Source organism: Solanum stenotomum, chromosome 11, assembly GCF_019186545.1.
Source record: "Solanum stenotomum isolate F172 chromosome 11, ASM1918654v1, whole genome shotgun sequence".
In the NCBI taxonomy this organism is placed as follows: Eukaryota; Viridiplantae; Streptophyta; class Magnoliopsida; order Solanales; family Solanaceae; genus Solanum; species Solanum stenotomum.
Window position 1 is genome coordinate 56,315,182 of NC_064292.1, and position 25,094 is coordinate 56,340,275.

At 33.7% G+C, this 25,094-nt stretch overlaps 2 protein-coding genes across 3 annotated transcripts; one reads left to right on the top strand and one right to left on the bottom strand.

Moving 5' to 3' along the window:
• The first annotated feature begins 3,676 nt into the window (after positions 1-3,676).
• On the top strand, positions 3,677-5,981 carry LOC125844160 (early nodulin-16-like). Its single transcript, XM_049523421.1, has 2 exons — positions 3,677-3,923; positions 5,484-5,981. Exons 1-2 carry the CDS (start codon positions 3,755-3,757, stop codon positions 5,828-5,830), a joined length of 516 nt encoding a protein of 171 aa, XP_049379378.1. The 5' UTR covers positions 3,677-3,754; the 3' UTR covers positions 5,831-5,981.
• Positions 5,982-7,000: 1,019 nt separating this feature from the next.
• Positions 7,001-24,735, bottom strand: LOC125844140 (isoleucine--tRNA ligase, cytoplasmic). Of its 2 annotated transcripts, none has more exons than XM_049523398.1 (27): positions 24,117-24,735; positions 22,393-22,458; positions 22,103-22,246; positions 21,500-21,714; positions 19,828-19,993; positions 18,881-18,994; positions 18,590-18,687; positions 16,577-16,655; positions 14,959-15,117; positions 14,000-14,089; positions 12,972-13,105; positions 12,686-12,845; positions 12,487-12,570; positions 12,154-12,366; positions 11,612-11,737; positions 11,333-11,470; positions 11,116-11,219; positions 10,969-11,032; positions 10,657-10,745; positions 10,434-10,575; positions 9,692-9,755; positions 9,541-9,608; positions 9,289-9,411; positions 8,087-8,152; positions 7,797-7,908; positions 7,625-7,716; positions 7,001-7,297 (listed from the first exon to the last, which is right to left on the bottom strand). In XM_049523398.1, the coding sequence occupies exons 1-27, from the start codon at positions 24,648-24,650 to the stop codon at positions 7,193-7,195; spliced, it is 3,549 nt and encodes a 1,182-aa protein (XP_049379355.1). In that variant the 5' UTR covers positions 24,651-24,735; the 3' UTR covers positions 7,001-7,192. The 2 variants fall into 2 exon arrangements, with proteins under 2 accessions (XP_049379355.1, XP_049379356.1); XM_049523399.1 differs by lacking the exon at positions 24,117-24,735 and adding an exon at positions 23,515-23,546.
• Positions 24,736-25,094: the final 359 nt, after the last annotated feature.

Here is a 25,094-nt window from a genome sequence, read left to right on the forward strand (position 1 = left end):
AACATTATAAACATCGAAATTTCATGTAATTCTATAAGACGAATCCAATCCTATTAGAGCTTTTAAATGTTATTTTATTTTAAATCCTAGCTCACCATTATATTAAGAATAACATACTTTACATCTTGAAATTTTGTAAGAAATAAAGAAATCAAATATTGTCTTTATTAAAAATATTAACATATTATAAAGAAATCTAAATTATCCTTTATTCAAGAATTATGTTATTATTATTTTTCGAATCACAAAAATAATTAAAAAGAAAAATCAGTAATAAACAAAATTATACTCAGAGATATTCATCAGTAAAATTATCTTTTCTTTATTGTGGGGCTTACAAAATCGAACCAAATCAGAAAAAAAACCCGATTAATGATTTGGTTTGACTTGGTATGGTATTGGAAAAAAAAATACCGACTATATTTAGGTTGATTTGGTCTTAACAATTAAATATTAAAGTGACACATATTACTTAATCCTCACATTAATTAATTAATCAGACCAGTAAGTTACAATATCAACCACTATATATGTTCTTATAATAACACCAAATTAAACTATGACAATAACTAAGCCAACATAGAAAATAAAAAAATCTTCTCTTAGGTCTCTCCGCTTTTAAAAATCTTTAAAAACACCTCTCCAAAATCTAATTCACCTCATTTCTCACCCTTAATATCCACCATATGACAATTTTGTAATTTATTTATTCTTTGTATACTATCTTTATCTCTTGTTGAACCATGTGAGTTGCATGATATTCTAAATTCGAGATCACATAGTTATATCTATCAGCAACAAGACAACAAGACGATTACTCCCTGTACGCCACTAAAACGGATAAAGCATATTATCTCAAATTATGGGTTCAAATCTTTGTTGTCTCAACCAAAAAGATTCAGAAATTCATCAACCAAATAGTAAAAATAATACTAGTACTCTTCTTCATCAAGAAAAATCTTTACACCAATGTTTTTTGGATTCACCAAATTACATAAATAACCCTAAAACAACTACTAAAAGGATTTATGTATCTTCACCATGTCATGAAGTGAATAATTCCAATTTTTATACACCAAGAATTAGTTTTTCATCACCAGAAGCTATGATGAATAAGGACTTGTTTGGTACTCCAAGAATTAGTTTTTCAGAAAGAGTTAGAAAAATTGAGGAGATTAATATTATTGGTGAAGAAAAAGAAGAAAGGTTGATGAATAGAACACAAAGTGGGAAATTGAAGAAGAAAGTTACTTTTAAGTTGCCTCAAGAAGATGATATTATCATATTTTGTTCACCTAGAAAATCTTTTGAAGAATGATATATATTGATATGATTTTTTAAAAAAAATAGATCGGTGCACTAAAGCTTTCACTCTGCGTAGAGTCCAGATAAAGGCTAGATCATAAGGGTCTATTATACGTAGTCTTACCTTACATTTCTGCCAGAAGATATTTTCAAGGCTTGAAGTTGTGACGATTGTTCCTCTATTATCTTGTTGTTTGTACAATTTATTTTATTAACTAATATGAAACATTTTAGTGTTACCATCCTCCAAAAAAAAAAAACCGCTTTGGCTTTGCTAAAATACAAAAGAAAACAAAATTGGATAACTTAATTCAAAAAGTTAACTCATAAGAGGAGAATAATTATTCAAAATCATATAAAAACACAACCAGGAACATAGAAAAGCAAATTAATGAAATTTTTATATATATAACATGATTTTTCTATTTCATTCTCGTTGAATCAGTTTAACGAAAAAATATATGGTAGGAAATATATTTTTAAAATTTCTAATTTTACGTGTAAAAATACTGCTACTTCTTTTCTCATTTATTAATCGAAATCGAAATATTTGTAGAAATAATTATTGAACCAGACATGATATTAGAACCTTCTTGAATTGGACCCTTTCAACTACTATCTTTTTGTTTAATTCTTTGCTTAATCCACAAAATAAAACACTTTATATACACCGTTAAAATGTACATCGCTCATTTTCACATAAAAATAAAAAAGAAAGAATAAATTGCTTTAATTACAAATTGGTGTATAGTTATTTTGTTGTGACAGTTTGTCTGTCGAATCAAATTACAACACCTAAAATTACGTCAAACATCAAAAATGCTGAAAATGCATTTCAAATTAGTAGCATACATCGAAATGTAATTCTGTACGACGAGTTCAATTCTGTTGGAGTTTTTAAATGTTATTTTATTTTAAATTCTAGCTCACAGTTATATAAAAAATAACATACTTTACATCTTGAAATTTTATAATCTATTACGTAGTATATTTATAGAGAGATAAAAGATATTAAATATTGTCGTTATTAAAATATTGATATATTATAAAGAAGTCTAAATTATTCTTTATTCAAAAAATACACTATCAATTTTTGAGTCACAAAAAAATTTAGAAAAAAAAATCAAGTGATAAACAAAATTATACTCACAGATATTCATCAATAAAATTATATTTTCTTTATGCTCAGATATACATGTTATTTTTATTTTTATTTTTGATATACATGTTATTATAAAAAGATCTTATGGTACAAAACTACAAACTAATGAAAAAAATCAAGGGGTAAATGTTAGGCATGGTAAAAAATAATTGAGTTATAACAAAAGTAACTTTTACCAATGGTGAGTAGTTGAAACAAAAGGTACTAATAAAAAAAGGGTACGTGGCAATTTATTTTTTTTTGGCAGATTGATTAAAAAAAGTCAAAAAGATGAAAAGGAATTGAAAGTACCCTCTTAATTTAATTATAACCATTCACTTAATTTGTAGCTCTCCCTTTTTTTTAGTAGTATGTCCCATTTCTTACGAAACTACCAAGAAACCCTCACCTACCTAAGCATGTGGATTTTATTTTTTTTAATTTGAGTGACGATGAAATTCGATTTTAGATATATGTCTCTCTGATATTATGTTTGAGTGTATGATCATCTCATTTAAAAGTATAAGCTCTTAGAAAGAACACATTTTTATTAGTTAATTATATTATCAACAATTATGACCTCTTCGAAGTGAGAGCAATGTTCATGAAAAAACAATTCAGTTCGGGTCTTAACTTAAGACATTTTTTTAAGAGTGAAGAAATTTTATTTATTTCTTACATTGCTCAACAAATACTAAAATTTAATAATTATTGTACTTTTTCTCTCTTAGTATAATTAGTTGATTTTTAAAATATTAAGTTAAAGTTAATCTTATCAACTTGAATTTTATTCCCACCTTATTTAAAAGTACAATGAATTCAACTCCAAGGAGTGTGGATGTACAATATAACATGTGAGTTCATTTAAACTCATAAATTTTTATTTAAACTCTTAATAAGTATTTTTAGAAATACTAAATCATTTTGATAAAATAAAATCAATTATTATTGTAAATTCACTTGAACTTATTATAAAGCTAGTTCATAAATTTTAAAACTTAGATTCACCTCCAACTTTAAAAACGGTAAATCGATATTATTAAAAGGTAAATCATATATCCGACTCTCGCCTAAATTAACCACCCACCCCACACCTTTTGGAGGGTAAAATCCTCATGTTAAATGTTATATTCCCAAAGCCCCCCACTCCCCCGCCCCCCCTCCCTCCTCCACCCCAACTAAAATAGTACTACATATATCTCTCTTTCTTGTGAGTGTGATAAAAAGAAGCTCCTTATAGCTTTTGGCTTTGCTTTGCTTTCAAGCTTAGTACTATAACTATTATCTCTTTTTCTTTTTCTAGCCAAAATGGGTGCTAGGATTTTGCTACTGGTGGCCATTGTTTTCACGGCGGCGACGGTGGTGGTGTCAGGAGATCCGGTGCACCATGTGGTCGGAGAAGATAGAGGGTGGGACCCATCTACTGATGTTGCTTCTTGGTACTCTCAAAGAGTTTTTAGAGTTGGTGATAAAATTTGTGAGCTTCTTCATTCTCCTTTCTTTTTTTTTTTTCGCTCAACATTTTCGTATGTATTAGTTCATGAATTTGATTAAAAAAATTAATTTTATGTACTAAACATCCCGTATTAACAAAATTAGAAAAAAGGCCACCCCTAATATTATTAGTTCATGAGTTTGCATCCTTTTAATCTATTTTTTAATGAAGTGGTTACTTGATACATGTTGCTGGTTGGTGGGAAGTAAAAGATATCTTGTGAAATTAATCAAAATTCGAGAATGTCAATTCAGACATCACAATTATATAAAAATATTACTAATTCACGAGTTTATCTATTATATACTGTAGTGTAAAAATAATATTATATAGCTTAAACAATAATTATATTTTTATGTATCTAGAAAGCCAGATTAATAACCTAGAAAACAAGGTAATATAAGTAATTTAAAATAAACTATTGATATTTATGCAGTAATAAATCATCTCATAAGTGATAGATAAAAATTTTAATATAGGAAAATGTTAGTTTTTGTCACATAAAAATACTTGAGCATTTAAATATTCTTTGATTTAAATTTTAAACATATAAATTTCTGATATTTTACATATTTTTTTAATAAAAAATATAAATAAAAAATTCAAAATCAAGTGAAAAAATAAAATAAATTCGTTCATGTACTTGGAATAATAATTATTACTAGGACAAAACTCGTGAGTCCCAAAAAAGTAAAGAGACAAATCAGGAAAATTGGCCCATGCTTTGGTTATGTCTAAACATATATAATATTAAAAAAATGTACCACACATTTCTATGATTAATTCGAACACTGTTTATCGAAAAATTATATCATATATATAATACTTATATATATATATATGTTGAATTCTTTTGATATCTTTTTATTTTAACTTCTTTATTTGATTTTTTTCTAACGAAAATTATGACTCCGTTATTTTGTTTTTAGAAGAGGTAATTAAGTACTCTCAATGACTTTTGTATTACTTATACTTATAGATTTAGAGGTTTTTTATAACAAATAATCTCTCAGTTACAAAAATTTGAACAAGCAACGTGATTATAGAAAGATTTGATTGTATTTCAAAAGTTCATTCAGATTTGATTATATGTTAGTTTAGCAGTCAGATATTAAATGAAATAAATTCAATATTAATGAACCTTTTAAGATTTTGTATGACAAAAGATTCTCTCTTTTCCTTTATCTATGCCTTAATAGGTTAGGTAAACAAGTAGTATAGTCTTTAATGTTACATAACTACTTAAATATTTTACTGTAATTCTAATTATTATCGTATATTTCCTTGAGGTCGTTTCAGAAATTTGTAAATTTCAAGTTCTAAACTTGCATATGATGGTAGGATTTAAAATATTTTTTGTTCATTTGTTCAAGTCTTGATTGATAGAAGTAAATCATGCTTATGCTAGTAAAATATAGTAAATACCTGATAGAATAGCTAAAGTGATAGTAAATTGACTTAAACACCATCGTTATCCCAAACCAAAAAAATGTCATTTACTATTGGAGTATACTTACAATTTTGCATATATTATACAAGTAGGGTTCACCTACTCTACAACTCAGGAGAGTTTGGTGGAGCTGAGAAACGAGGAGGATTTTACATCGTGTGATCTATCGAACCCGATCAAGATGTACACGGATGGGTTGGATACGATCACTCTCGAAGGGGAAGGAATCCGATACTTCGTTAGCGGAAACACGGAGAGCTGTAAAAATGGGCTGAAAATTCCTGTAAAAATCCAGCCCAAAGTGCAAATTATGGCCCAAAATAATGTTGCATCAATGCTTGTAGCTGATGGGCCTACAGTACCTTCTGCTTCAACAAACTTAAATGGGCTTTCATACATTTTGATTGTTGGATTATCAATCTGCTTATTGGGCCTTTAGATGAAAATAGCAATTATGGGCTGTCTAGACTCTATTAAGTAGGATTAAGTGCCACTTTATTTGAACTACGGTTAAATATCTTAATTTTGAATTATGATATTAATATGTCGTCTTTGTTTTGGCATAATATATTGTTGTCTTATTCAAAGAATGAATTTTGTTGTGTAGATGTATGAGTTATTCGAAGGGGAGTCTTGAAATATCAATAAAAGAATTAGAGTAAGAAAAATCCAATTTGTCATATTTTCAAAATTTTATGGATTAATATACACGAAAAATTTAGAAAAATCTTGAATTCCTATTTTGTGATATTTAAACGCCAAAAAATATTGTAAATCATACAAAGGATAAGAGTTTCGTTCACTGGGTCATTGTGGATAGTTTAAAAAAAATGGGATAAAAAAACTTCCATCAGTCATATTTCTAAAAATCATTGATTAACACACACAAAAAACTGAGAAAATCTTAAATTCATGTTTTATAACACTTCTAAACGTTAAAAAAAGTGTTGTGAATCCAATAGAGACTATGAGTATCGTTCACTAGTTGATTGCAGTTAGTCCCAAAAAATTTGTATCAGAAAAATTCAATTAGTTATATTTTCAATAATTCATGGACTAATACATACCAAGAACTAAGAAAATCTTAAATTTCTATTTCTTAAATAATAAATGCTAAAAAAAATGGCGTTGATCATGTAAAAGTTATAATACCATTCACTAGATTATGAACGGTTCCAAAAAAATTGTGATCAGAAAAATCATGCCATTCATATTTCTGAAAATTCATAGACTATTGCACAAAAACTGAGATAATCTTCAATTTTGTGTTGTGACCTCTAAATATATTTTTTTTAAAAAAGTGACATAAATCTTGTAGACTAAAAGTATCATTCACTGGGCCATTATAGATGATCCAACCAATAAATTTCAATCAATGATTTTCCTCAAAATTCCATTCATGGACTAACGTAAAGGTACAAATTGAACAATTTCAAATAATACGTGGACAAATTCATACCTTTACCATATTACTAATTTTTTCAAGAACCGTTAGGCACTTTCTGTAGTTTATTTGTGCAATTTGATACAAGATAATATAATCTATGTGACAACCATAATTAAATATAATATTTTCTGATCGAACAATTGACTATATGAAAAACTTTAATAACATCAACCAGAGGACATTTGATTAATCAAAATTATTCCACGTATACATTAATCTCTAATATCTGGCGAAAAATGTCCAAATAACAATTACAATATAAATGTGATGGATAAGGACAAATACACAATAATTAGCGCGAATGGTATGTAGCTCTCTATGACGAAAAATTATATTGGAGGAGTATTTGATCTGTCAGTGCGATTTACTATTCAAGAAATGATCTCCAACACTCAAGAAGACATGTTTTCCCAGAATCACCTCGACTGGAGGCTGGTTCTCAATGCACTTTACATTTATCTGCAAGGTTCACACAATAAGGGGTGTCAAGAATCATATCGTTAGCTATGTACAATGTGAGAACACTTTAGAAGACTTATGTGTTGAATTGTACGACCATCTCATCTTAAAAGTTTCACAATTCAACAGAGTATTGGTGAAGGCAAGATGTTCCGAGTTAAATTTTCACAGCCACCCAAATAACCAAGAGGATTCAGGCTCATACGCGAGGAGTATAATGAAGTAATTAAGAGTGATGTGATAACCTAGTCGAATTTTGTTGACCATCTAAACTTTTAGACGAGATGGTCATAGAACTCAGAATTATGAAGGTATTGTTGTACAAACCTTTCCTTTTCCTTGTTGAAACTCCGATTTCAGGTTATGATGATCCCTCATCAGGAGGTAAGTTTGTAAACCTTGACAATACTGTGTGTTTCCTGCAAGATGAAGATGGTTTAGAAACAGAAAACCACCTCAGAATAACCGAAATTTCTGAAACAGGAATCTCAAATTCGACCTCCGTATAAAGCGGTGATGGCATCTGCATTGAACACTAGACTTGGTCTTGCTAAGGTGATCACAAAGGACAAGTTTGAGATTCCATGGAAACTCTCTTCGTCAATAGTTATCTGCAACTTACATAACTTGTTAATCGGTGTACAAGAAACTACAGAAATATTTTATAATAGACAGTTCTCCATTCTGATCATGAGAGACGATTCAAGTGAGCAACTAGCTCTGAATATTAACACTCAGACAACTCGCTAAGACCTACTAACACAACGAGGAAGAGGCTTCAGAACTTACTGCATGTGATGGGATCAGTTCAGCAGGAAGCAAAGGAGATCCAATGGCATCTTTAATATATGATTCCTGTAACGCCAAATTATTTATTAAAACGGGTGGACAAACAAAGTGACACAAACAAGTTCTGTTTTGGCAATAGAAGCAAGCATGCACTAGTTTTTTTTTTTTTTTTTTTGAAAATGGTAACGAAGCATGCACTAGCTTTTAAAGAGTGAACGTGCACTAAGCTACTAAAAAGAAGTAGATAAGAAATTAAAGTGAAAAGAAAAAGAAAGAACCAGAAAAAAAAAATGGGAATATGGCCTGACTAACTCAATATATAAGATGGAAACCCAAGATTCGACAATCAGATTCAAAATCAACAGAAACTGTTTCCTGAAGAACATCGAGTCATGATTATCATTTTTTGTCAGAAGTGATAAAAGCCCCTTCGGGCTCCAGGATTAATGATTGTCATCCCCTTTGAACTTCGCTCTCTGGAGAAAAACCATTTCAACCTCACAAAGACATTAGTACGGTTCTTAAAGAACTATATAGTTCGAGCATATGATATTATGTTTTCAGTCTCTTCATTAATTTCTCCCAAAATCCACCACACCCAAAAAAAAAAACCTCATTTTTGTTCTCATCCTGCATCAAACACCAGTCCCCCTTTCAATGCATTTCCATTCCTCCTGCCTTTTACATTCAGAAGTTCTCTTTTTCCCACCATCCTCCTTTATGCTCAATCCATGTCAAACTCCACCTGCAACCCCCTCCCCCCCCAAGAGTACTACCCTGGACGTAGGCTATGTCTGGGGAACATACTTGGAAAAAAAGAAAAGAAACTCTCAGCAGCTTACAACTCATTTTTCTCTAGCCAATTTATTATCTCTTATATTCCTTTAGTTCCCTATCCACTACTCTTTCCCATTGCTCCCCATCAACCAAGTTTTGCTTCTTTCCATTGCTTTAGTTGATCCCCGCCCCCAAACAACCCACTTCTACCCCAAGCATAACAAAAGGAATGCTCATCTTAGGACATGAAGGGTGTACTTTCCAGTTGCCACCCCGCAAAGTATGCAAGGGGAAGTATCACAGCCAAAGACTTGAAGGATCCGGCAATTCTGTAGATCTCCTTCTCTATCTAGAAGGCCAGATTTCACAAAGCCAAGTGCCTAGTAAAATAGAAACCATCAAGCAATACTGTGGACAAAATGTACCTGAGACTCCAAAATCTGCTTAGAGACTTTTTCATCATTATCCAAAGACTTGAAGAAGACCTCTACCATGTCAGTGGGTTCAAGCGCGGCTTTCTTTCTCAGTTTCTGGATCCTATTCACAACCTGCAAGCAGAGTTCAGCACCAAAGAAAATCATCAGGAATCTCCCTACACAACAGTAACCAATCAAAATACAAGTAAAAGTTCGACTATATCTGCAATTAATCGCATTGAGAGTAACTTCTGAGAATACCTCTCGAGCAACTCCAGCCTCAAAGAGTGAATCATCAGTACGCAAATCCAGTATCACTAAAACATCACCTGTATGTGCAAAGAATGAAACAAAACTATTAAGAAATCAGATGAAACATAATATTTAAATTTGTGAAGGAGGAGATGTTTACCATCCCCTGCTGCATCCATTTCATCCTCTTTCCTATTATCAGGACGTTTGAAACCCCTAACAATCTACAAGTACATTAAAAGTTTGAGTTATGCTATAATAATGATAATAACAATAATAATAATAATAACTCAAGCATTTTGAGGCAGTGCAAGAGGTGCAAAATAAGCAACAAAATCATTCCCGAGAATTTTGAATATTAAGATGAGCAAAATAAAATCTATTTTTTTCAAAACCTAAACTCCTGCTTCAAAATTAATATTGTGCTCCTGCTGTAGCAGCCAAATTCCATTTTTCTGCCAAAGTACAATCCAAATTAATTCTGAAGACAAGAAACAGATTCCTACTTAAAGAGGTTTGACTTAACTACAATAACAAGAGGATTCTCTACACATGCAATTCCTTTTCTCCTCCCACCCTTCCCCATCAATTCTCTTTTCCAGCAACTTATGTAGTCATCTTCAAGCCAAAGCAACAGACAGATATTCACAAACTGGCAGCACTTTTGGGCCGCAACTTGCAATTACTAAATAGGGCCAGCATAAATTTGCAGGAACCTTTGCTTTTTCAGCTGCCACTTTTTTCTCATTTCCATACCTGACAGGCAACTGACCTATTATACCCTTTGTACCCAGGGTTCAATAAAGCCAACAAAAGAGAACCCATAACAGAACTGCTCAACTCTTTCTGTTCCGACCGACAGATATGAGGAATTTAAAGATGCAAGTAAACATCATATTCACCTTGATATCAGTAAGCTTCAAAGTGTGTGAAGCAATAGTAAGTTCTCCCGCTTTCTCAAAAGCAATTATATCTGCGGTTGACATGGCCTTAACTTCTTTGGCAACAACACCCATCGACTTGCCCAACCTTTTTCCCAACACACTGAGACAAGGGGAACAGCTAACAAGGTTAATTCAGAGAACAACAAATGAAGACAAACTTGGCAAATGACATCTAGATCACCTGAAATCTGGTTCTGCACGCAAAGAAGCATACTTCAATGTGTCATTGCATGGGACCAAAGATTTAATGTTTAGCTCCTCGAGCACATACTGCAACCAAAAGAATCACAAGTATTGTGCTCCAACTTTATCACATTGATATATTAGTTAACTAAATTAGAGTAATGAAATAATGTAAATAAAGGATTATAAGACTATTTTTTTTACAAGGACTATAGAGACAAAGCAAAAAATAAATAATAGAATAATAGGTTAATAACACTTCAAAGGCATCAGAATGGAATGCCTGTAAAAAGACAACACTATAACAGACCTCTCTTAGTTTGCCCGCAATATCACCAAGGAATTCTGAATCTGGATGTACAACCACCATTTCCCTGAAAGAAGACCAACAAACCAACATGAACTTTTGCCTTTTGTTCTGCAGGGGTCGGGGAAGAGAAAAGTGCAGAGGCCAAACCTGAGTGGAGTTTTAAGAGGTTTGTTGTGACGCTCACGAATATTTCGTGCAAGGTCAATAAGTGTCATCATCCTATTAACACTCTGCTCAATACGCTCCCACCTCTGAAATGATTTTAAACATGCATGAAACAAACTTGAGGCAGAGAAGAATGCAAAATCCGGCACCTCATATTTGAAGAACGGCAAGAAAAGGTAATATAGGAGATCATATGTACCTGCCCTTCCACTATAGGATAGCTGCAATAGTGAATGCTCTCCTCTGATCCTTTAGAAACTTTCCGCAAATTTTGGTAAAGAACCTCAGTGAAAAATGGAGTTAATGGTGACATAGCTTTACAAGCAGTCAGAAGCACCTATATCAAATAAAGGACCTACTGTGTTAGAGAGCCACTGGCAGAAGAACTCCAACTCATAGCGGGATGAAATTACTAAAGTAGGCACAACAAAAGAAATAAGCTACTTCGTAGTTCGTACAACTTGGAGATGGCACTTACATAGTAAAGAGTTGAAAGAGCAGTTCTGCAGTCTCCTTCACCAGTACGGCCTTTTAGTCTCTTCCGATTGAACCGCACATAGATATTTGTTAAATTATCAAGAAATTTTAGGAGATATGGAACCACCTGCAAAGAGAATAGATAGACAAAACATTAACACGGATGCTAGTTGCAAATTATAAATTTCCTATAACCACACACTTTGGCAAAGAGATCATGTGCTTCAATCTGCATTTCCATCTTTAAAGTTTAACCATAGACGTGAACTTGTGGATCGCACATCTCTTGTAACCACAAACTTCGACAAAGAGACCTGTGTGTCTATTTGCTGAGTTTCCAGCTTTAACCATAGAAAAATCTGAGAAGTGTCTCAGCAATGAAATACAAACATATGGTATTCTTGTTCAGACATCAAAATTAGGACTCAGCACAAACATTTGTAGGAATCAGGTTTTGAAGACAAATATAGAAGCTACTAAGCTCCCTGTAAACAGTTAAGCACATAAACTACATTCATTATCCGACAAGATTGGAAAACTAACCGTGTACAATCTATAAGCATCCATTTCCTGCCGGACGAAATGCACTAAGCTCTGAGTTGCAGAATTGATCCATTGGTCTAAGACATTCGAAGAACTCTGCAAAGTTTTCTGATCAGTAGGAATGAATGGTCCAAACCCATCAATCTCAAGTCTTTTTGCATTCTGAACAAGGAACCTATATGCATTGTACCATGGCAAGAAAACATCTTTCACCTGCATTGATATAATCATTTCCAAATTAGGAGAAAACTAAAAGTTTCCAAAAGTAGTTACTAAAATAACTGATTAAAATCATAGAGATGGAATGCCAGCATAGGTAAAGGATACACTTACCACAGCAAAAACTCCCTCTTTCTTAAAGCGCAGAGGTTCAGCACGGACAACAGGGGAGTTTATCAGGTATAAACGCAATGCATCCTGCACAACAAACATAAGTAGTTATAGTCTTTCACCATAACCCGTCAATCAGAAGACTGGAGCATCTCATGTAACAATTGAGTAAATGAAGAAGCTCATGATTGGCACAACTTACAGCTCCATAATCATTGATAACTTCTGATGGTTGAGGATAGTTCTTTAATCGTTTACTCATCTTCTTCCCATCCTCAGCCAGGACAAGACCATTGCAAATGAGGTTTCTAAAAGCAGGTTTCCCAAAAAGGGCGGTAGAAAGGACCATAAGGGTGTAGAACCTGCAATACATAAGAACCTTATAGAATCCACTCTTTGAATTTTGGATCTTCTCTGACTTGGAATACATGAAAAGAACTAAGCTCACAGAACATTATCAGAATATAGAGAACATATTCAGAACATACCATCCACGAGTTTGATCGAGACCTTCTGCCACAAAATGACCAGGGAAATTGTTCTCAAAGAGCTCAACATTCTCAAAAGGATAGTGGATATAAGCATAAGGCATTGACCCACTCTCAAACCAGCAATCAAATACCTGGAGAAGTACGGCAAATACTTTTGTCAAAAAGCAGAACATAAAATTGAAAGAGAAGATTGAAAGGTACAAGCTCATTATAAAAGTTCAAAAAGAGGGGGTTAAATGTGGAAACTTCGTTGAACCATTAGGCATGGAATGCTTAACAAGCACTTCAGCTATATAGGTAGAATACTTCAGAGCTAATACTATTGAATTTCATCTTGCAAAACATTTTCAATGTATTAGTTCCTAAGAAAAGAATTTGAGTTCACATAAGTGGAACACATGTATCAGCCCTCAACAGGCAGACAGACAAAAAACAAAAAAATGGAGAAAATCTTGGAAGTGGCAGTCCGAGGTAGCAGAAACCCATTTGTTTCAACTACGTATTCATTACTGCTCTCCTGACAACTAAAAACTTCTCAAAGAATAAACAAATAACACTGAGAATGTAGACAATTCCAGCAGCAAAAGGCAATAACGCACACTTCATTAAAATAGAGACCAGTATCTCATTTTTCTCACATACAGCCCTGAAGCAACATTTATGATCTTATCCAAGTCAATATCAAATATTCCACAGGTTAACACGAGAATCAACATTTCAGCAGACAAAATCAGCATCAAAAGTCCTACAATAAATTTAAATGGACTCTTTTTTTGATAAGGCAAATTCAAACGGACTATTAAAATGTTTTCCTAGCTTAATTTGTTCTTCCCAACGATTGGCAAATATGTGAAATCCTTTATTAATCCAAAAGAAAAAAGAACCATTAATTTGCAAATTGATTCAACCTCTTTAAAATGAAGCAAATAACTTGAAAATATATCTGTCAGATATACTTTTGGATGATAAATGCAATATCAATGCTGTGGCAGCCTACTATTAAATGACAGATTAACTGGTCTTACATCCTCCACACGTCGAAGAACGCCAAATTCAGTCCCCCGACTGGATGGGATGGTTATGTGATCAATGTAGTGACGATGCAAGTCTGTCACCTGCAAATTGAGCAAGAGGAAAACCGTTGGAAGTTAATTGTCCTGAATAAATAGAACTTGTTACTTTTCTTCAAAAAAAAAAAACTTAAGACTGCAAGGAACCCAGCAAGAGGATTACTGGAGAGAAAAATGCTACATTGAAGGATAAGATTTTTCTAACAGCTCTTAAAGTTTTTTAAGGCTGTTCTAATTTTAAGTTTGAACATAAATAGCAGTACTCTACAACATGGGTACTTTATGAGGTCTAGGACTCTAGGTATATATAAACTAAACATGAGGTTTCTAGTTTGTTTTTGTATTAGATACTCTATTCTTCAGGAAAGATGGTTTCATCTCTTTGCATATATTCTTTTTATTTACTTCACTGCTTCATTTGTGTTCCTTCTGGTTATATATCCTTTGTTTCCAAATGATATACATAGACCTCTTTCTTAGCTATCTGATGCACCATAATGGCATAATGTCTTATGAAACATACAGAAAACCAGCAAACATGAAATTATTTATAAATAAAAAAGCTGGAAACACCAATGTAAACTTTATGCAGATGTACTTCAAAATAAAGGAAAATGGAAACTTAAAAGAAAAATTCAACTTACGATAAAACTCAGTCACATGCAAGAGCTTATGACATATATCAACATCAAACAATGAATCCTCGGAGAAAGATGATAAAATATTTTTTTTTGACAAAGAAAGATGATAAAATATTAAAAAAGCAGTAATTTCTTTTTAATTTCCCTTGAAACTGAAGGAAGTGAATTTCATTAAGAGGCTAGTTAATACAAAAAGAGAGAATTATAAATTCATCATCAAAATAGAATGCTGAAAGTAAAACAAGTACTACAATGTCGAAACGAAGGTAAAACCTTAGCACCGGAGAGCTTTTCCAGTTTGTCAATGGAATCCATAACAACTATCTCCTCACCATCCTCACTAGCCCACACAGGAAGAGGAGTACCCCAGAACCTACTTCGGCTAACAGCCCAGTCTCTTGCATTTTCTAACCAATTGTGGAAGCGTTTTTCCTGTAATAAAATAACACAATAAAATGAAGATCCAGATGAATTACTGGGTTATGTAAAGACAACTTATAAATTCCAGCAATCATGATATGTTGATGAAACAGAAGGCAGTTAGTTACTATTCATATTCTGCAAAGCTTCAATAAAAGTACATGAAACCTAATTCACAGCCTCACAGAACTCATACCTAGAAAAGCAACTGTGCTTCAACAAAAGTGGATGACAGCTAATATCTCCCACTAAAGTAGGATATTACTGACAAATACCAGGCTCAGCAGTGTAGTACTACATCATGTAGGACTATGGAATGTGGCGTTTAGAAAATTAATTTTACTCTGTATTTAAAAGGCAGAGGTGTGGGAAATGCTTTACCAATGGTGCCACGGAGCATAAGCCCAACAAAACTTTACTCCCTCCGGTCCATTTCACTTGTCGCATTTTTCTTTTGCACACCCCTTAAGAAAACACTAACTAAAAGGGTAATTTGACTAGATTAACCTTATTTATTATTTGATCTTAATTTAATACTACTCTTTTTTCACCATATTAACCTGTCTCCACATTAATTGAGCAAGGGTAAAGGTCAAAACTAATAATTAATTATATCTTATTTTCTAAAATGACAACCATTTTGGACTATTATTTTAGTGTAATATTTTAAGACATGAACATTTTACAATCTCAAATACATTAAAATTTGAATAAAATTCAAAAGAAAAGGCAACAAAACAAATTTAAATATCTAGGCAGCAGCAACAACATACCCCGTGTATTCCCACAAATGGAGTTTGGGGAGGGTAGAGTGTACACAGACTTGTTACGATAAACCCTCAACTAAAGAAAAAACAATTTAAATAGCTAGGCAGAATGGCATATATACAAAAAACAATAAAAAAGACACGAAATTCAAAATGCTATAACAAAAAAATTCCAGGATGTTGTCATCAAAAATTTCCAGGATGTACGTGGCAAACAATCCAAGTAAAGCATGCATGGGGCGTTCCTATTAGAACACTAGCCCGATCTACCCCACAGTATTGGGGCAACGCCCAAGGTGAGCCCCAACAACTCTTTTGTAACATTGATTTTTCTGATATATGATATATCACTACATTACGAAACATGTGGATATCTCAACATTCCTAAAGGTCTAACTTCATACGAAGATTGTTCCATGGGAGCTTTGATCAGTAAGCATTTTGTAGTGAACTCCACCAACACCTCAAACAAAGTAATACAGGGAGATCAATATGGAGTAAATTAAAAGGCTTCTTCGGGGGTAAGCCAGCAGCTAGCATGTGCATGGAGTAACAATGGATAATGTCTGACAATAATGTAACCAACACAAACCGGTGTAACAAAACAAATCAGCAAATCAAGTAAGTATAAATTACTGTGAGCACAGTACTTTTTCAATTATGACAACAAAAAAGATAACTACGGAAAGGAAATACTAACTAACCTTCACAAAATCAGGAACCCAGTAGGTTTGCTTATTGTTCTCTAGCAATTGATCCTTAATCTTTTCAACCATAATAAACCTGTCCACACCAACAACAAACCATCCCGAATTATTTTTTTTAATACAGAGATCAATGGATGTATGATGGCATATGAGAAGATAAGCATTATTGGTTATTAAAAAGAGAAAATACACATTATTAAAAAATGAAAAGAATATTAAAAGAAAACGACTTATCAAAGTAAAACATGCATGTCAGGTGCTAATAAAATTCACAAATTTTCAATTGCCATGAAACTAAAAAGGCAACCCAGTAAATCATGAATAAGCAAGCCAGCAATTCAAGAAAAATGAAAGAAGACATTAAAAAGAATTCACAAAAACACAAACCAACAATAAAGCTTAATAACATATAGATGTGGGAAAGCATGATTTAGATGCTTGAACCGTTGATGATCCTTCCAGTCCTTTTTTTCATATATATGGTAAAACAAAAAAAACCGGGGCCAAACGGTGGCTTTTTCCAACTTGCTCCCTGGTGACACAAAACACCCAACCTGATCATTTGAGTTGGAGGCCATTTCTGCTAGGCTATCTCATTTCGATTCGCTGTCTAGGAAGGGAAAGGAAAGACAGAAAACCTGCGCTTACGTGCTTGCCATTCGTGTCGTGCTCTCTTTCTCTTGTCTATTGATCTTTCCATTAGCCAGAAAAAGTAACTCTCCCACTTCTCTCACTTGCATTGCAAGAATAATTATTGTATAAAACAAATGTGTTTTGCATTACAACATCCTCTTTTTCCGTCAAAAAGGCAAAGTTTGAAAGTCAAATTTCCCTCATTTACTTCCCTTTGAAGCAACATATTGACCCTTGTGATCCAAATCAATTCGCCTCTTCAAACTAAATTAAACACAGTTAAAATATATGGTTTATATATATATATATTAGTTCATTATGGCATAACTTTAAAAACTCTAAATGCAAGTAACTGCTATATTAGCTCTTTTTTCTCAACGTGTGAAAATTATGATTGGCACCTTTTAGTGTAATAGTCTAACAGAGTTAGTTTTCCTTCTAAATGTTAGCTTTTTCCTTGATGGTAATCTCCTGAGTGGATGTAGGCCAGTTCAGTACTCCTCCAAGGGCTAAAGTTCAGATGAGCTACCACAATCAACTAAAAGGAGAGGTTGAGCTGCTACCACCAACATTCAATGACGGTTAAAACTTATATTAGAGAACTTCAACTCTTGAAGAATAGACAGACCTTCTAGGATATCAATATTACATTTCAAAAGAAATTGTGCACCTGATAAAATATTGGTTGATGTTTCTACAGAAGAAGATTTTTTTTAAATACTGCATAAGAGGAAGGAACTCAACAATTTTAGGACATGGGTTTTCATGTGGATAGTAATCTACTAACTAAAAAAGGATGTGTTTCTATTTAATTTGGCTAACATCAAGGTTACGGTTCTGCAATACTCATTTTAAACCAAACGACTGCTGATGAACCAAAGAGTGTAATACAGAAAATTCAGGAATCAACACCAGCTGGATTTTTGTGGACCAAGATCCTTAAGATAACCAATCTCAGCTACTTAACATCCGAACCAAAAAGAGTTGTGGTAGAGTGGTAAGTACTCCTTCATCATTTACCGGAGGTCTCGGGTCCGAGCCCTGTTGGGTATGGAGTTGCCTTTGTTAGGGATCACTTTAACCCCCATATGGGACTTCCGTCGAGCACCAATACGGGTGCCAGACACTAGGTAGGAAACCAAAAATAAATATAAAACATCCGCTATGATACACTCAATATCATGTAATTCAAAGTGAGATTATCAAAAGAGAAAATGGAGAAAAGCTAAGTACATAAGGAGAGAATGCAAAACAAGCTGATTCTCACTCCAAAAAGCCATAATCTCAGAGGACTAGATAAATACAGAAGCATAACACAACAGAAAAATAAAGGATAGAAACAGTGAGTGATGCATGGAATGATCTGAAGTATGTTACCAGCTAGGAACTGCTCTATAAATCAGAGGTGTATCAGATCTCCAGCAAAAAGGGTAAGAATGCATGAACTTTCCAGATTTAACAAGCCTTCCTTTATCCTGAACCAAACAAAAGTATCTTAAGCATGGATATTGACCATAACTAAATAAATGACCATGAGTTTATAAAACCATAAACAAACACAATCCCTCACTCAGATTGAGGAAAAGCTACCTACAAGCTCTTTGATGGGCATTTTCAGCCGCTTTTATTCAGAAATATTGTGCCACAAAAAGTAGAAGACTCTCTTACCTTCACTGCTTGAGTGATATCATTATCTGCATCCTTTACATATTTTTCTCTGAAATCAGTAATCCTATCCGTAAAGCGGCCATTATCATCTACCGCCACAACCAGGCTCTCCCCCTACAGAAAGAAAAATCAAAACAAGTCAATTTCATTGGAGCTCAGGTCACAATATCATTAGACACAACAAATACAAAAAGGTTGATTTAGTCAAACACTTGGATAAATGGCTTGCAGTTACAATATATGCCACTTAATTTGCAAAGAAAGAGCAAGAAAAATGCCATAATCCACAATGTACTTCCATTGCCTAGAAACCCATGATTCCATGAAAATCCAAATATTTCTTAGATAATTTTTAGAGCCAGAAGAGATGGTGAAGATTGATTTACTCATGTATATAGTGGTCAGTATGGAGGGAGAGATGTCAAATGTAATGAAGATAGGTCCAATTCCATTCACAGAGCCAGATGGAATTGTATTGTATCTTTAACATTTTTGGTGTAAAGAGCTATGTATTGAAGATATTGAACAGATAATAGATCTGATAGGGAGTCTTTAATTTTAATTTTTTTGTGGTGGCAGCATATCCTCAATGCTGAAGAACACAAATTTACCCGTTTCAAAAAAAAAGAAATTAAGGGGCAAGAAAGACCATCAAAACGCCGAAGTAAACAAGCACAATCAGCTACTAATATTTTCACAAGCCCCCATGACATCATTCCAGTATATTTTCCCAGGAAGAAAGGATGATCCCAAGTCAGATGTTGCATCGGAAAGTAAAAGCGATAAACTCATGCAGGTCCTAACACTTGTACGAATGTAATACACAGCCAATGGAAAGCATATAAGTTCCAGAGCATATATACATATACAGACAATGTCACATGTTTTCTATTACAGAAAATAGGATTAATTGCAAGAATACTTTGAAGTTCCATAAGTTCTCGAACCTTATTGATTATGTTGTTTGCAATACAAACACGATAATCGTCCTCACCAAAGGCAGGAGCACAATGAACAATTCCAGTCCCACTGTCAGAAGTCACATAATCATCTGCAACGACTCTGAATGCTGAATCAGAAAAATCCTTGAAGTAATCGAATAGTGGAATGTACCTGCATTGAATATCTATATAAGCTTTCTGGATAAAATATCTATAAGTTAACCTTGAAAGTCAGTACTGGCACAGAAAGTTAAGTTCACCACTGATCAGATTTGTTAGTCTCATGCAAAAGAAAAAATCTTAATTGTGGGAAGGGATCATACAACAAAATGACCACATGTATTGGTGCTAAAAATACAGAAGAACAAATTGAGTCATGCTGATACTTCTATAAAATTTTACCTTATCAACCAAAAAAAAAGAGTCCACATAATAGGTCCAGGTAAAAGAGAATGTCCAAAATTTTCACAGCTATATGGTTAAAATCATATAAAAACCAACACTGAGGTCCAAGAAGGTTAAAGAGAATCTTTGGATGTACTAGGATACATAATACACAAAACGCCTATAAGCCCTTCCACTACCGGTATCTTCTCTGTTTTCCTGCCTCTATCTTTCTAGCTTAAATAAAGTGAACTCTGCCATGCCCCACAAAATTTTATACTTAGCAGACCACCTAACCACCCAATCAATCAATTACCATCCAACCCATCCAACCACCAAAATAGAGAGATGGTAGTTGGGGGTCCCATGTGGAGGAGGGTAAGCATGCCATTGCCAAGTATGCCATTTTGCATCTTCTAAGAAACGGGTAACCACTATAATGTTCATCATCTTCCAAACTCTCCCATTTATTCCAAGAAAAAGGACAGCAAAAGGGAACAAGGAACAGTAACTAGTGGACAGGATCCTAAAATCAGATATTAGACACACACCGGGAACCATACATCCTAACATGCCTAAAGCCACTACATTGAAAATTTCTTTTGAGAAAGATAATCACTTCATTTGACAGTAGAGTTCAATTCTTAACCAAAACACTTGCATATCATTTCTTCACATAAAAGAAATGCTCCATTTGACGTCCCTTGGTTTTGACAATTTGCTCTCTTAGGATCTTTCTTTTCTTTTCATATTTTAGGGTAAGGTTAATTTCCTAATTAGGCAAGTCCAACATTACAAGTAAAAAAAAAAAAAGAAAAAACTTGGGATCATACCCAAAGAAGACTTCCCAGTAAGAGGAGGTAGAGAAGTGTGAAGTCACACCTGCCAGTTACACAAATGATACGAACCAAATACAGCCGTAGAGTCAACAATCTATCAAAATTCAATGTGCTGGCAAGTGTCAAAGATTGACCTTTCAAGGAGATAGTTTGAATAATTGAAGTCGTAGCTGGTAAAGTCATTAAACAAGTTCAACGAAAACAAAACAAAAAAACTGAGACAAATTACCAATGAATGGCTTTTATTTACAATGTGAAGCATGAGTTGGTCAGGTATGAAGTAGTATACAAGGTAGAAGACATGTAAATCAAGTGAACCTCAAATTAGAACATAAAGATGAGAGGATCACTTCCATCAACTTCCGTTCAAGATACTAGCTACCATATTGCGAATGACAAGAAAAAAACTTTGTGCAGCATATGAAGTGACAAAGTTGAAGATGAAAATTGCTCACTTCTTCCCCACTAGGGACGACCCAGGAAATTTATCCATCACTTCATAAGTTTCGACATTCTGTGATTTACCACCAGAAGGCTTTGTCTTAGAATTTGGGATTTGAGTGTCAGCAGCAGGTCCATTTGGGGCGACCTTTTTGGCCTTCTCAACTGGTAGCTCAGCCAATCGAGATTCCGCCACTACATAGATCTTCCCGTTGAATTTATTGCGAACCTGATTACATAACCAAATCAACATTAACAAGCTTAGTTTAGAGTAAATATTACCAGATTTACACACCTGTTCCATACCAATAAAGAAATATGATACATGTTTCTTTTCTTAAACTGAATAAATCTAATCAAGAGAGTTGCACACTCCAATTAAATGACTGTCATCTAATGTACAATTTGATTAAATGTAATGAACAGTTAATACATCTCAGAACAGGAAATTAACAAAACTGAAGACCTTTGGCTTATAACAACAATACTAACTGCATTTGAAGCACTATAATAAGTTAAAGTAACGACAAGCCCTTCAGACTCCGAAAGTAATGTCAATCCAATTAAAGCAACAATTCACTCAAATTTCAAACCATAAGTTTTACTAAAGGACTAACCTTGACGTATACAAAATTGGCGTTGACGCAAAGAGCAAGATTACTTGGAAGGGTCCAAGGAGTAGTAGTCCATGCAACAAAGGATGCACCCTCAGGATCATCAACTATAGGGAATGAAACCATGATTTCAGGGTCGCTTACTTCCTGCACCAGACCCAAAAAGGAAAATAACTTTTTAAACTTTGTGATGAAGGAAAGACAATTTCATAAAAGCACATAAATAAGCAATCACCAGTACAAGGAGAAAAAAATTGCACTTTGAGCGCTGCTAAATGATTTCCATTACAGACCTTGTAATTTGAATTAGCTTCAAAATTGGATAATGGAGTCTTCAAACCAGTACTATAAGGCATAACCTGCAAAAAAAATCAGGAAAAGAGTCAAATTTCTTTCAAACCCAACTACACTGGCGTGAGCCCATCTGGTCCAATATTGGTGAAGTTTGTCTGACACTCACATGAGTTCAAGCATTCTGGCTGGTAGATTGATCAAGGTAGCAACAAGCCCAGACAGGCAGATCATAGTGGGAAAAAGGAGGTTTTCCTCAATCCGAATACTCATTTTTTAATTTGATTTTATTTTATTTTTGAGAAAGATTACAGTATTACAATTATTTAGCACAAAGGTTGTGCTGATAGCCATATAATACTCAATAGATTGTTCTTTTTAGATTTTATTTTTTGGGGAAAAAAAAGATACTAGATCAAGCATCATCCTGAATAACACTGTTGTTTCTTTCAAACCAACTACACCATTGTATCTGGCAAGTGGAACCCATATGAGTTTGAGCTTGCCGGCTCTTGGATAAATTGAGGTAACCTTTTTCAATAAAAAGATTAGAGTATTATAAATTTTCAGCATAAAAAATTTTGACGAATTGATTTTTCTTTAGATTTTATTAAGAAGCACACATCAAGCATCATATTGAATTACACCATAAATTCAAGAATAAGAAAAAAGGATAAACCTTTATAAATAAGTTCCTTCTAAAACAACTAAAACTAATGTTTCTTTTACCCAGCTACACTACGGTTTCCTTCAAACCCAATTAGACTGATTAAAGCCTGTCTGTTCCAATCATGGTGGACAAACTTATCCGGCACTCGCATGAGCTTAAGCATGCTGGCTGGTGGATTAATTGAGGGAACCCACAAAGACTGCTATTAGCAATATAATACTCAAAGAACTATTTTTTAATTAATTAAAAAGCATATTATTTTTGTTACTATCCTCAAAATAAAAAGCATACTACTTTCTAATTAACTATCGGAAACAGCGTCTCTCTACCTCTCTCTACCTCTGAGTTAAGGGTAAAGTATGTGTATCTTATGTAGCTGTTGTCATACTACTTTTTAATTAAGCATCAGCTTGAATTATACAACAAGTTGAATACTAAGAAAAAAAGGACAAACCTTGAAGCCTCTATAAACAAGACCCTTTAGAAACAACTAAACTACTGTTTCTTTTACCCAGCTACACTACAGTTTCCTTCAAACCCCAACTACACTGATCTGAGCCCATCTGTTCCAATCATGGGTGACAAATTTATCCGGCACTCACATGAACTTAAGCATGCTGGCTGGTGGATTAATTGGGGGAACCTTTTTCTCAGCACAAAGACAGTTGATAGCCATATAATACTCAATAAACTGTTTTTTTAAAAACAAAAGAACGACAAACCTTGAAACTTTATAAATAAGACCCTCATGAAGCAACTAAGCTACTGTTTCTTTTACCCATCTACACTACTCCGGCACTTGTATGAGCTTAAACATCCTGGCTGTGCCTTTTTCTCAGCACAAAGACTACTGCTGACAGCCATATAATACTCAAAGAACTGTTTTTTTTTAAGTTAAGTAAAAAGCATACTACTTTCTAATAAAACATCAGCTTGAATTATACATAATACTCGTGAACTGTTTTTTTTTTAGTTGAGTAAAAGGCATACTATTTTGAAATTAAACATCAGCTTGAATTATACAACAAGTTGAAGAACAAGAAAAAAAGGACAAACCTTGAAGCCTCTATAAACAAGACCCTTTTCAAACAGCTTAGCAAAAACCCACCAAACACTCTCCATAAACTTCGAATCCATAGTCTTATACCCATTCTGAAAATCAATCCATCTCCCCATTCTCACCACAGTTTTTTCCCATTCTCCAACATACCTTGTCACAATAGCCCTACATTCCTCATTGTACTTATCAATCCCCATTTCAATCACTTGTTGTTTAGTCTTAATCTGAAGTTTCTCATCAATTTCATGTTCAACTGGTAATCCATGACAATCCCACCCAAATCTTCGGGTCACATGATGACCCGTCATTGATTGATAACGGGTCACAATATCTTTGATCGTACCAGCTAATATGTGGCCATAATGAGGTAAACCTGTTGCAAATGGAGGACCATCGTAGAAGATGTATTCGGGTTGATTTTTGGTCTTTTCGAGCTGGGTTTCGAATGCTTTGACTTCTTCCCACCATTGAAGGATTTTTTCTTCTTGATTTGGGAAAGAGAAGTCTTTGCCTTCACATACATCTTCCATTGATGTGGAGGGGAAGAGACGAAGATAGAATCGGCGTGGAGAGATGTATAGAATTTCCTAGGGTTTAAGAGCTAGAGTGAGGAAGAAGAAGGGGGTTACCACAATAATGTTTACTCTTTTTTTTTTACCTATCGGCCCACATTGAATCCCGACTAATGTCATAGCTGAATCTCGACCAATTTAAATTTGGATTACCTATGATTCTATTCGAAGAAAAGCTACTTATCAAGGATTTTTTGGTCACAACTAGTGTTAAGTTTTAGGGAGAGACGTCGTTTGGCTTCATTTTTTTTTGTGATCGTGATGTTCAGACTCACTTTTACTCACATTGATTAATTTTACGTAATATTTGTCACTTTTCACCTACAATAGATATTAGGTAATTTTATTTATCAAAGCTATGACAAATGGAAATCACCTAGTATCGTTTAAACCTAAAAATTT

Excerpts from the sequence above, each read along its gene's own strand:
- LOC125844160 (XM_049523421.1), top strand. The coding sequence starts at position 3,755 with ATGGGTGCTAGGATTTTGCTACTGGTGGCCATTGTTTTCACGGCGGCG. Across the intron at positions 3,924-5,483 it reads TAGAGTTGGTGATAAAATTT|GGTTCACCTACTCTACAACT; the intron begins GTGAGCTTCTTC and ends TTATACAAGTAG.
- LOC125844140 (XM_049523398.1), bottom strand. The coding sequence starts at position 24,650 with ATGGAAGATGTATGTGAAGGCAAAGACTTCTCTTTCCCAAATCAAGAA. Across the intron at positions 19,994-21,499 it reads TCGTCCCTAGTGGGGAAGAA|GTACATTCCACTATTCGATT; the intron begins GTGAGCAATTTT and ends TATTCAATGCAG. Across the intron at positions 9,756-10,433 it reads TGAAGCTTACTGATATCAAG|ATTGTTAGGGGTTTCAAACG; the intron begins GTGAATATGATG and ends ATGTACTTGTAG.